The sequence below is a fragment of the Taeniopygia guttata genome, chromosome 1 (assembly GCF_048771995.1).
Source record: "Taeniopygia guttata chromosome 1, bTaeGut7.mat, whole genome shotgun sequence".
Lineage (NCBI taxonomy): Eukaryota > Metazoa > Chordata > Aves > Passeriformes > Estrildidae > Taeniopygia > Taeniopygia guttata.
In genome coordinates this window covers 14,411,062-14,424,137 of record NC_133024.1, presented here as the reverse complement: position 1 = coordinate 14,424,137, position 13,076 = coordinate 14,411,062, and the positions used below count along the sequence as shown (strand labels likewise).

Below are 13,076 nucleotides of genomic sequence, written 5' to 3'. Positions count from 1 at the left end.
TTCATGTTTTTGCAATATCCTGAGAAACTCAAATTCAGGGTACTAAGAAAAAGCAGGAGAGGTTTATGGCTTCAGAAACTGAGGTCCTAGAAAAAAAATGCAGTAAATTTAGTGACACTCACATTTCAAGTTAAGTTCTCATTGTTTACCAGACTGCCAGGGTAAGAAACTTTTTAGCTGGTGATGTTCAAACCCATAATTCTAACCACAGGGTGGTTCAGAAGCAACAGCCAGAAGAGAGAGATGTGCTGGCAGAAGAGACCAGATGTTCCTGAACTTCTGGGGCTCTTGAGTGCGTGGCACAGACTTAAATCCCAGTCTGGCCACGGAAGGAGGGAGTGAGGGAGTGGTGTATTTTTGTAAGGAGGTTTTACATAAAACTGAGTTGAAGACCTGAGAAATATACCTGGCTTCTGCATGACTTTATGAAGCTCCCTTGCCCAGGCCAACTGGAGAGTTAACTTAATGAAGTCAGCTGGTTTTGGTGAAATTAAGTTGGCTTTCCAGGGCCTTCTCTGGCTCACGGTTTCTCTGAGCTGGTCCTGGTAACACACTTGCTGGGGCAGGAGGGCTGCTGCAGGGTCTGAAGGTGAGGACTTACATGAGGCTGAGAGACAACAGCTCTGCAGAGGAGGCAGCCTGAGTCTCACACTGCCCTCCTGGGTAATCACTGAACATGCTGTGAGAGGTTTTAATCCCGAAGATTGACCTGTTTTCTCAGTAATTACACGTCCCAGAGCTCTGGCACGGTGACGCCGTGGGGTTGCAGAGGCACTTGCTGGAAGTGTGCAGATTTGGTGGGCTCCATGCTGTGCCCGGTCTGCCTGCAGCAGCAGGGAGCTCCTGGCTCATCTTTTCAAGCCAGTGGCAGGCTGAAGCTCCATGCAGATCCAGAAGATGTTCCTTTTTTGACTGGGCACTGTCTGGGGTCTCCTCAAGCAGTGGCAGCTCTGCTGAGAGCTGGGGTGGTCAGCACTGCAGGGAGAGGGGGAACTGTCAGCCCATGTGGGACGCCCCATGCAGCCTCTGAGGAGGGGAGTGCTTCTTGGGGATGTTGGCAGAAGAAAACAAGGTCCCTGCTAAATCTGCTGGCCACACTGAAGTGATTGGAAGAGAAGAAAATGTTTCTCTCTGCAGCTTGGAGCAAATGAGCAGTGGAAATACTCTGCCTGAATATGTAAGCCTGACTGGCTAACTGGAATATGTTACCTTTTAATTACTAATAGACTGCTGATTTCAACTCCTCTAAACAAACAGAGTGCTGGGGGTAGACAAGTCAAAACATATTGACCAGCCTGCAGAGTGGCAGACACGTGAGAATAACTGCATAAAGGTGTCCTGGAGTTGTGATCTGGAAGAGAACAAAAGCTGTATGAAGAACAGGAGCAGCCAGCTTCTCTTTCAGTTTGCCTCCATCCTGGGGTTTTGTAACCATTGCCACCTCTATGATGCATGTTTTGAAGGCTGCTACTTCTTGCTTTCCTCATTCTTCCTCCAGCTGCAGCAGCCAGATGCAGACCTGGGCTGGGGGACAGAGTGGGATGCCCTGCTCAAGAGGTGGATGTGAATCACAGGGGGCTGGTGCTGAGTAGCTGCTCTGCCAGGTGCTGCTCCCTTGCCATTGTGCTGCTGCATTTCCATGCAGGGTTTCGGCAGCCTGCAGAGGCTGTGTCTCAGGGGATCTCACTCCTCTGGGCAGAAATCCGGGGCAATCCTGCTATGGCTGCAGCCTGTGCTCACTCAGGCACTCACTGCTGCTCAGGCAGTCACCACTTGTGTGTTTTTGCCTCTGCTTTTCACCTCACTTGGCCATACCAGATGAGAAGCTGACACAGCTGGAGTGGCTGATCACACCGCTGGATGCCCACAGTGGCTTTTGCATGCTGCCAGCAGGGCCTCCATAGGCAGGTGTCTCAAAGCCCTCTCCTCTCTTCCCACAGAGGCCGGATTTGCTGTCACCGCCATCTCCCGCACCCCGGGGGTGACCTACAACGAGTCCTTCGACCTCCAGTGCATCATCAAGCCGCACTACCCGTCGTGGGTGCCGGTGTCGGTGACGTGGCGCTTCCAGCCGGCGGGCAGCACCGAGTTCCACGACCTGGTCACCTTCACGCGCGACGGCGGCGTCCAGTGGGGCGACAGGGCCGCGGCCTTCCGGACCCGCACGGCCATCGAGAAGGCCGAGTCCAGCAACAACGTGCGCCTGAGCATCAGCAGGGCCAGCGACACCGAGGCCGGCAAGTACCAGTGCGTGGCCGAGCTCTGGAGGAAGAACTACAACAGCAGCTGGACCAGGCTGGCCGACAGGACCTCCAACCTGCTGGAAATCAGGGTGCTGCGGCCAGGTGAGTGCCAAGGGCGTGTGGAGGGGTGTGTTGAGGGGATGGGGTACATGCTGGTGCTGCAGAGGTCTCCCCTGAGCTAGGACTGCTCTTCTGGCAGTGACTGATGTTTCTCACTTGTAGCTGGCTCAGCTTTTCGACTGTGATTATGTTGGAGCTCTTTTATTCACCTCTGGGGAAGTGGGTGCTCTCTTTGCCTCACATATGCTGTTCCTGGGGTTTTCTTCTGGGAAGTGAGGTGGCTGAGCTCAGTCCAGTCTCTGGAGTGTTCCTGTGAGACAAAGGTGGTTTTCAGGTTGCCACCTCCATTTATCAGGGCAGACTCTGAAAAGAGAGGAGAAGAATGGGGCAAATGGGATCAAATAGAGAGATGTGTTCCCACCAAAGCTGCATGTGCACCATAGGTGGGGTGCTGCATCTCTCATTCTGCTGGAGGCACCTTCAAAAATAGATGGTGATCAAAGAACCTGATTTTCATCCTCACCAGAAATTGAGCCCTTTTGGCTGAAAGCCTCCACAGCCATGGCTGCACACACAGAATGTGCAGCAGATAAGCAACAGGCACCTGTTGTGGCAGGGGCAGTCAGAAAACCTACAAGGTGCTGTCCCTGTAAGCCACTGGAGTGCGTGAGGGCCTTCTGCAGGCCTTGTCACTGATATTTTGGTGGTGTCCCTATTGTGCATGAACAGTGCAAACATACGTGACCACGGTAACTGTGGGCTGCTGCTGAGCTGAATGGTGTGTTGCTGTCTTGGCCTTAGGGATGGAATTAGTGTTTGGAGTGAGGCTTTTAACACCTTCAAGACTGTTGGCTCTGGTCCTTGCTGCATGTGAGTTCTCCTTTTGTGTTCCTGTGCAGAAGGACTCCTTCCTAGGGTCTCTACTGGTTGGGCTTTATGTTTTTCCCATCAGTATCCCTCTTCATACTCCCTCCACCTTCCCCAACCCTGTCTTCAGACAACTCGGGGGATGCTGTGAGCTCAGGCCTTATGAGCTCTCCATCATTTTTCTTCCCTCTCTCTCCCTTGCCCTCATCTCCAGGTTAATCTTCTCCATTTATCTTGATTATGCTGCCTTGTAATACATGGTTTACTGCTTGCAAGGTCGAGTTGCTGATGTTCATCATTTTAGCTTACTTCCTTAGGAAGCAGTGTTGAATGGATGTGGTCCCTGGAGTAGCATGCTTCTTCACAGCCCTGTGCATGCATATCTGTGTGTGAGGCAGAGAGGGAAAGAGAAATGCTTGATTGCAGCTTCAGGAAGACAGCCTGTGTGTCACAGCTCAGGGTGGCAGGCAGCTCAGTTAAACCATGTTCTGGCAGCATTTTGTTCTTTACTGGAGCAGTAACACTCAAGTGATGCCTTAAAAGAACAAGTTGTCCAGGTCTCCATGGTTTTTACCTCTCCTTGTCTCCCAGCTGCTCAGCAAACAACTGCAAAATAAGTCTTAGCTGTCGGTTCAGTGAGCCCTGCATAATGTTTGAAGCTTTATGGCTCACAAGTGGGGATAGAAGAGAAGAGGGACTCCTCAGAGCTCTCTCAGCACCATGGCTGTACCCTCTCTCTGTTTTGTTACCATGTCCCAGGCAGCCTCTGGGAGTGGGTGGTTGATGTTCTCCATTAATGAACTGTTGGCAGCAGACCAGACACAGCTCTGGTTCTCTCTGGTTTTGCATGTGGCAGAGGGTTGTATTGTGTCATTCCTGGATGATCTCCAGAGAGGATCCAGGATGATATGGGAGACACCTTCCCCAGACACTTCTGAATGAATGAATGTCCTAAAGCCCTCCCAGTCCAACCTGTGCTGGTTTTCAGGTAAATATCCAAGGCTTCTCCAATTAAACAGCTGAGAGAGCTGTCTGTCTACTTCTGTTCCACTAGTCACTAGTTACCTGAGCTGAGTTAATGTTGCTGTTCGGTGTCTCAGTCCTAGCCTTTCCTTTGCCATTAGCCATGGCTGTCTGCCTCCACCCATATGCTTGGGTGACCTATCGCCACTACCAGTCCACTAAGGGACACCATAAAGAAGGCTTGTCTGGAGGTGTTTTGGCAAATGGAGCCAGCATGTCTTTCTAGACTCTAAGTTAATGTGGGGATTCTAGTTCCCACTCCAGCCCCTGCTCCCTGTTTGAGTGACCTTTCTATTTGACAGGTTCCAGGTGCAGACATCAAAGTCAGCATACGTCAGCCTTTGAAGTGTGTTGAGGAGAGAAAGGTAAATTAGTGGCAGCCTCCTTGCTTTGTGAAGTCCGAGAAGAAATGAGCAGTATTTTGAGAAATTAAAAATGTAGGGGCTGAAGAAGTGAGCAAGAAAGGCAGACAAGGGCAGCATTAACCCAGCTCTAAGTACAAGGTCTGCAGGCATGATGGCACAAGTCTCCTGTGTGCCATCTGAACCAGATTTGGCCTTGAGAGTGACATTCCTGATTCCTTGGGATCTTTCTGTTCTAAAGACTGGCAGTGTGAGGAAATTCCCTATAAAGGGTGCTGGCTGTGTATATGAGAGGTTATAGAGAATTTAGGTATCATCTAACTTCACCAGCAGTAGCACTGGGATCCACAGCTCCCTTTCCTAGCCTGCTGCTCAGTGTCATGCAAGCCTGCACACCTTGGGTTGAGAGCTCATGTGTGCTTTATAGGGACAGAGAACTGCACTGCTTTAGGGCCACTGCTGAGTTTTAACTTCTGTAGGCTGGGGCAAAAATCCAGGCTGGTGTGGAGGGCTGTTAGACATGACTGGAGACCAGACTGGCTAGATAGCCTGTGGCTATTTCATTTCCCTACAATGCAGTGCTCTCTTTTTTACTTCCATCTCTCAAGATGCCTGTTGTTTCTTTCTTGGTGAGCTCTTGTTGCAACAGAAGGGGAAGAATAGTAAAAGTACATCTCAGTTCCCACCAGCTTCTTCCCAGAAACCAAAGCTGGCAGGAGACCATGCACAGTAGTGCAGCCTGAACTAGAAGTGAGCCCTGAGTGCAGGAGTAGAGATTTCTTTTGTGTTTGGGACTCCCCTTCTGCTGAAGTATCTGGCCTGCCTCTGGAAACCTGGGTCTTTCATACCCAAGGCCATCATCCCTTTCCCCTGAGGGTTCACCACCATATTCCCATCTAGAGACATTGCTTTGCCCTTTGCCTTGCCTCTTTCCAGGTGGAGAAGAGCAGCCAGTATGCAAAGCTTAGAGGGCTGATATTTGAGAGATCCATCAGGATTAGTTGTGTCCTGTCCTTGGCTCCCTGGCACTTACAGTTTCCTTGGGTTTTAGGGGAGGCAGAGGTAGCTTTTAGGGGAAGCAAGTGGTTCCTTTTGAATCCAAGTGTGGCTCTCAGTGCTCACACTGAGATGCCAGCTGACCTCACTGTTCCCTGCCTCACACAGCACGGAGGGGAAACAGCACTTGGGCTCTGGGGCCTGTCTGAGGGAGGAAGGTGGTAGATAGGTTCAGAAAGGTCAAGGGGAAGACCCAGGGATTGTCAGGCAGGCTCTGTTCCCATTTCCTCCTTGGATCTTGTTTCTCCCTGCCAGGTGTCCAGGGATGAGACAGCAGGCGCTGTCTGGGAGCAGTGCGTGTCCGTGTGGCCTGCAGGACTCAGACAAGGGCAGCAGACAGTGCACCATGGGGGCTGTGCTGCAATCTGGGCAGGCTTGGGTGTCTGCAGAGTGATCTCTCTTTTGGCAAGGAGGCTTGAGGCAGATTTGTGCTGGTGTATTAAATTGCCATTGTCATTGTGTGTGTTACTGCACTTACTATTCCCCTGCAGCACAGATGAGGGGGTGATTCAGCAAAGTCCCGGGGTCTGAGTGCTGGAGAGTGTATCTGGCAACAGCAGAATAAGAAAGCAGGGCTTTCACACAATATCCCCACCCTCAGAGCACCTTCTCACCCCTTCCATACTCATGCACTTCCCCATGCAGCTCCCCACCCCTCGATCCTTGCGTTGTTCCTTGTTCTGTTCCTTCGTGACTAAATCTGGACCGGGCACTCAGAGAGAAGCTGCAATTGCCTCTATAAATCTGTCCTCTTGCTGCTGGGATTTTGACAGTAATGAACATGGGAGGAGGGATGGCAGGGGATGATAACTGAGCAGACACCAGGGATGCTGGGCTCCTCACTGCTTTTTTGCAAGCCAGTCTGCAGCAGATTGACTGACCTGGGAGCTGTCGAGCAAACAAGGCAGTCATGCTCTTCATTAGAGCATTAATTAGCTTCCAGAGGCTCTCCAGGGACTGCTTCTTAAAGTTTGGTTTATTAGAAGCTGTCAGGTTGAAACCATCATGGAGGGGGAGGATGGAGGCTCATCACTGGCCTTGCAGGAGCTGGAGGTGGCTTCTTCCTGAACCTTACTTTAGGAGTGGGGTGAGCCAGAGCTGTGCTATCCCTGAAGCCCTGCATTCTGGTGGGTGCAGAGCCCTGTGCTACTTTCTGCTCTCCACAGGAAACCAGAGAGTGGCTATGCTGGGCTAGCAATGGCCAGAGAAACCTAATGAGTGGAGAATGAAGGACTCTTACCTCTTTGTTCAAGCCCATCCATGGCAGCCACAGAGAGACTATTCTGTCTCATGCTCCTCCTTCTCTCTGAAGGCTCATTGACTGGCCAAGCAGTACATGGTTGTGACTGTGCAGGCTTAGGATGCTGGGAAGATGAGGAGGGCACAAGGCAGAGGAGAACTGGAAAAGGAGGCGCTTTATAGCACACTTAATACTGGGAGAGGAGGACTTATTTTCAAATAATTAACTACCAAGACATTTGTGGAGTATAGTGAGAAGCTTTCCTTAACTCAGATATTTCTGTTAATGCCTTTATTCCATCTCATCTTAGTAATTCTTAGTAATTCCAGTGTTTAAGGAATCCTCTCATGGATGGATGTGAAAGATGCCTTTCCTACTACAAGTGGCCAGTGGGATACTGACCAGACTCTTGACTGGAGTCTCAAACAAGTGTTTTCAAAGGCCACAAAAGTCTCTGCTTTAACCTGACACTTTTGCTTCTGGCAGCATCCAACAATAAAATTAGCAAGAAAAGTTAATGAGCTGGAAACTTCCTTACAGAAGTGAAGTCTGGAAACTGAAGTCTGCTGCTTGTTTGATCCCAGAGTGGTTTTGCTCTGTAGAACAGCACTGCTTCCCTGCTTTACAGCTGCCTGCTCCATCTGGCAAATGGTTGTACTCCTGCTTGATTGCTGAAGAGCTCAGAAGCGAGGAGCCTGTCCCTCAGCAGCAGTGGCTGTGGTGCAGAGCAGCCTCCTCTTCCCTGTGTGCTCGGGGACTTGCTCCTTTCCCTTCACTGCCAGTGGGGTAAGACCTGCTGTTCTTCCTCAGAGCTGCTGCTCCTTCTTTCCAGCACACTGAACACATGAAATGAAGGGGCGCAGTGTTGCATGACCCAGAGCTGTCCCCTTGCATGGACCTGCATTAGTGACCCAGCTGGGGCCCTTTTTCTTCTGCAGATAGCAGAGGTAGGGTTGATTATCCTACTCCTGCCCATTTGCCCTGGGGAGCTCTGTTGCCACACTTGCCAGGTCCTCTGGGACAGATTCTCCACTTAGACTTGCTGTCACCTCCTTGGCACAGTTATTTATCCCAAGCCATCACCCCAGGGTGTTTTTTCTCCACGTTTAGCCATCACTCCCTCCTCCAAACATCCCTGTCCTCCTGGGTGTAAGCAGCAGGGGAGGGAGCTCGTGCTGGAGGTGCTGCTGCATTCCTGATGCTGTACTGGGGATGATGACACTGGCCTTGTGGGGTCAGAGCTGTGATTCACCTCTCCCTGAATGTGGTTTTCCTTCTGGGAGCAGTGCTGTTTGGCTCCTCTGTAGGTTTGCCTCTGAGAGCCTTCTGTAAGAGCCAGGTGTGTTGAGCTGATTGCAGCCAGTTATGTTCAGGTTTCCTCTTGGGACTCCAGCCTGGAAAATACACCGAGGAGTGTGACCTGAGAAGCTGAACTTTAATTGGATGAAGCATCTTGGATGCATTTCACAAGGGTGGAGAGTGTGGGAATGCATCCTTGTACCTAGTGGGACCTTAGCCTGCTCTGTGTGTGCCCCCACTGATCTTAGTGCAGGCAGTCTTTCTTTTCAGCCCTCCAACAAGACTGACAGTGCCAGGAGACGTGGGCCATATCCAGAATATGCTACACTCTTCAGATTAGCTCTCTCCATGGTTACCTTTTAGGTCCAAATTTTTCACTTCCATTTCAGAGAACTCTCTGCTTTCTCTCTTTGGTATCTCCTGAGCAGTTTTCCACTCCTGTTTTCAGCATGGATATACAAAACCATGGTGTCAGCCTGTTTGCAGTCTGTGCACATGCACCTTCTTTGACGTTTTCGTGAACAGCTTCTCTCTCTCCACACAGTTTAGCTTCTCATCGATTCTCTGTTTGCTTTCCTTGGACTAAAATACTCTGCTGTGAGCAGTACTTGGATAGTGTTGAGCTCTAATGCTTTGTACCTCCTCGTGTCATTGAAGATCTCAAAAGCAGAGTCAGCAGGGGCAGCCCTTGAGAGACAGGGAGACTGGTGATGAGCAGCTTTGCAGCCAGTTTGACCACTCTTCTCCTGTCCCAGTCTCTGCATGGAGCCCCAGCTCTCCATGAGGTGAGTGGCCTTGGGGCCAGCAGGCTCAGTGGTGCAGCAGCACAATATTTCTTTGCTGCATTCTCAGCCCTCCCAGAGCACTGCCCAATCCAGGAGTCCCTCCCTGTATGCCCAAGCAGCACCTTTTGCAGTCCACCCCTGTGCATGGCACCTGCACTATTTTTCTGTGCTCTGTATCCTGAGGAATGCTTCTCCTGGCATGAGAAACTGCAAGTTCTGACATTGGTCAAAGATTGATTCCTGGGTTCATTGAACCCGAGATCTGCTTTCTTTCAGCAGAATGTAAACATGCTGAACCTGTGGCTCAGGTCCTTTTATTTTAACATATGTATGTATACATAAAAGTTTTCTCTCAATACCATCCTACTTTCTTAAATAGGCACTTGGGATGCTGCTAAAGAAAATTACTGTAGCTTTCCTTGTCCCAATTAACAGAGAAGCAGGGAGTTCAGATGACGATGGATCTGTAGCTCATTATGCTGAAATATGTCCTCACTCCTTAAGAACTTCAAGAATACAATTCCTTAAGAAATGACAGATGGCTCATTTCAATTAGTGTTTTTTTCAGCAGTAGTTGTACTCACTAGTTACAGAAGCAGCATCATCCATGAGTGTTCAGTTTTGGGGAAATGGTATCTTCAGCTGCAATTAAATGTTGCCATCCCAAGACTTGGTAAAGTGGCTCCCAGGTGGGAAGTAAACCCCTGCAGGTGGAGCTGATCTGGCACTTTGCTGCACAGAAGGAGGTGATCCTCATCCCCAGGGCTGCTGGCTGCATGGACCTGTCCCATTCCTCGTGCTGGCACAGGTGCTGCTGTGCAGCAGCTCAGTTTAGTACACCTGCAGAAAGCTACTCCAGTGAAAAGGAACAGTTACAGGTGAGTGGAGTGAGCTGATGCTTGGATGAATTCAGCTGTGTGCTTCTCAGGGGACTTCACTTTGCATGGAGAGCAGCACCTGACAGTGGCACGGCTGGTGCGGGCAGTATCCAAAAGATCTCCTGATCCTGCCTGAGGTCTGTCTGGAGAGCTTGCTCTCTGGGTAGCAAGAAAATGACATTTCACACCACTCTAAGCAGCTCATCTCTGTCTGCCCAGCACTCAGATTTTCGGCAGGAGCTGCTGAAAATGCCCAAGTCAAGCACAGCCTGCATGAAAGTCAGCCCAGCACTACAGGGTGCAGTTGTGCTCTGAGTGTGCACAAAACTGCCAAGTTGTTTTGTGAGAGAAGAAATATCTCAGGAAATCCAGCCTCCAGCACGGCATGGCAGTTGGTGTGGTGCTGCTGTGTGTGTTACAACTTGCTCTTTGGGTGTATTTAATTACTATTTTTCCTAATTGACAGAGCACTCCTTTGTTTGAAATCTTCCTGACGAGGAGTTGATTAAATATCTCTGTATGTTATTTTTTTATTTCTGTATCCTCAGTGCCTGTAGGTTGGTACTGAATTTATCTTCCAGTGATCCTATCTCCATATTTTAATTTACAAGTGATCAGTGAGCCGTATATTGTTTTCTGACAGCAGGCACAACTCATGCTGGGAATCTTTTATTCCTCCCTCCCTTTCTCTCTCTCATGCAGAACTTTTATGTTCATTTCAGGGCTTTGCAGGAAAGTTTCTGGTTTTAGGTTTGTGAGGCATTTTGCTTTGGGGTACATTTGTATCTTGCTGTTCTTTACACTGACATGGTTTCTGTTTCTTGGGGAAAGTCCTGTTTTCTCCAGGCCACTGGTACATCCCTGCTGGTGGTCTCTGCCGTAGCCTTGGCTGGACCTGGGAGGCTGTGAGCTTCCCAGCTTTTTCCATCCTTGCCTTTTCTTTATGTGCTGGCAGATGTATGGCTTCTGGGCTTTAAAGGGCCTTTCTGGGTCACACATGCATTCCTCCCCGAGGCCCCACTTGGTTACCTGCTGGTTTGTTAGCTGCTCCACAGGCTCCGGCACGGCTGCTAATGCCAGGCTGCTCCCTGGCCAAGCACACGTCCTTGTCACTGCCTGCAGTCTTCACATGCGGAGATGGACTTGACCCGCTCCCCCAGTGTTTGGTGGGTCTGACTGTGCTGCTTTTGGGGAGATGGGGCAGGCCATGGGGCCACTTGCAGGTACTCTGGGATGATCAGACTTCTTGACGCTGGAGCTGGTGGGGGTGCGGATAAGCAAGCGGATCGACCGTAGGGTTTGAGCAGAGGTGCCGGTTCTGCTTTGCCACAGCACCCTGTGGCACCATTTTGAGAGCATCAAACTCCACTCCCCAGGCTGCAGTAGCACAGTGTCCTTCAGTCCTGTCCTGTGCTTGGGGCTGAGCGCTGGGCAGGGCTGTTGGACGGGTGATGGTCAGCATGGATGTGCACAGCTACTTGAGTGCCAGGCTGGTCTTGCTGCAGCAGCAGCAGCTGTGAGGCTGGGCAGTGTCTGCACTGCCTGCTGGGCCGTGGACTTTGCAGCAACTTGCTGAACATGCTAAAATGCAGGCCATTTGGTGGTGTTCAGAGTCATAGGCTCAGCTCTTTTGTCTGACCTCATGGGAGAGGGCTGAAGCTCAGCCTTCCTCAGGAAAGGGTTAACGCTGTCTTTCCTTCCCACAAAGCTGCTCTCCCAGTAATTCAATCATGTCAGCCTGTTTGCAGGCAATAATTCATTGTTATAGGAACACTACAGTAAAGTGACAAGTTAATAATGGCAGTAATAATGGCAGGCAAAGTCTAATACTATTTCCCTTTCTGCTGCTCCTGTTGCACCAGCAGCCTCCCATGTTGGCTAATGCAATTTGCAACCTCACTAATCCAGTTTCAGGAGGAATTGTGTTCAGTTAAAAGAGAATAGCCGGAGTTGGAGCTGTGCTGCCATGTTCCTGCCTTCTCTGGGGAGGTTGCCCCAGTGCTGGAAGCCTTTGTCTTTACTTTGCTGTGATTTCTGTGCTGCTGTGGTTAAGCTTAATGAGCAAAGTCCTCCTAGGAGCATCTCGTTTTCTTCCCTTCTGCAAATGCCTTTCTTCTGATGCCTCCTCTCCAAAAGGGCTTGCACATCTTTCCCGTTTGAACGTTGGTTTGATTTCAGCTAACCTAATAAACGTGAGTCACCCAGTTCTCGCCATGCTGAATCAGTAGGCTGGCATGTACTTGCTTGACTCTGTTCAGTCATTAAAGCAGGAGTCCTTGCAGTGTCTGGGGAGGTGGAGGAGGTTCCTCAGTCCTGCTTTGTGGAAGGGAGAAGAGCTGGCAGAGGTCTGAATGTTAGTACATGTCTGAGCCTGTGGCAGTAACCTGCACACTGGTCTCTTGAATCCCAGGCAAACATCCTCCTGGAGGAATTCAGGCACTTCGTGCTTTTCAGGCCCTAGTGAGGGACGTGATGAAGCACTGCTGGGATGTGGCCACAGGCTGAGGGAATGGCTGAGTTTGTGCCAATGGCCTGGCCAATGCCCTTCAGGGTTGTACACTGAGCCTGCTGGGGAGAGAGGGGTTCCTTGTAGAAGTCGCCGTGGGGCTGTGCTCCCGGAAAAGAATCTCTCCTGACTGGCCTGCTAAACCCACTGTATGGTGTTAAACCAGGGCTGGGCTCAGGTTGGGCTGGCCTCATTTCTGATCCCCCTGCACACACACCTCAGCACAATGAAATCTCGGTGGAGGCTTTTAAAATTAGGACATTTCCCTGGAAAACTTTTTGCAACCTTTCATCAGTTATTTCCAAGCAGAAGTGTTCTCTGGAGGAGCTTTCCCCAGCGAGCAGCAGCCTCCAAAGTGGGACACTGCCTCCCTGCTGTGGTGACAGGACTTTCTGGGGACTCTCTGGAGTGGTGGTGGCCATCCTCCTGCCCACCCTTCTGTGCCCCAGCTGGTGGTTCATGCAGAGCTGGCTCCTTCCCCAGCAGATAGCCCCCTCCTCCTTTGCTGCAGGGGCAACTTTTATGGGGTTTTGTATGGGGCTGTTTTGGGGAAGGGGTATCTTCAGCTGCAATTAAACATTGCCATTCCCACTTGGTAATAGTGGCTCCCAGGTGGGAAGTAAACTCCTGCTGTTGTGTTTTCTTGTTGCCTACAAGGCAAAATAATATAAGGTGTTTGAGAGGGAGTATCTTCTTATCACAGCATTTTTAGGTACAGGTTTCAAAGTGCTTTGCTAAAGGTAAGTGTTGTAACCCC

General features: G+C 50.4%; 1 protein-coding gene across 2 annotated transcripts in view; it reads left to right on the top strand.

Moving 5' to 3' along the window:
- Positions 1-13,076, top strand: part of IGSF3 (immunoglobulin superfamily member 3) — a 92,348-nt gene that overhangs the window by 65,247 nt on the left and 14,025 nt on the right. For both annotated transcript variants that reach the window (XM_030263413.4, XM_002193985.7), the window contains one exon: positions 1,941-2,345. In XM_030263413.4, coding sequence (XP_030119273.4) covers positions 1,941-2,345 — 405 coding nt within the window. The remainder of the gene's footprint in view (positions 1-1,940; positions 2,346-13,076) is intronic.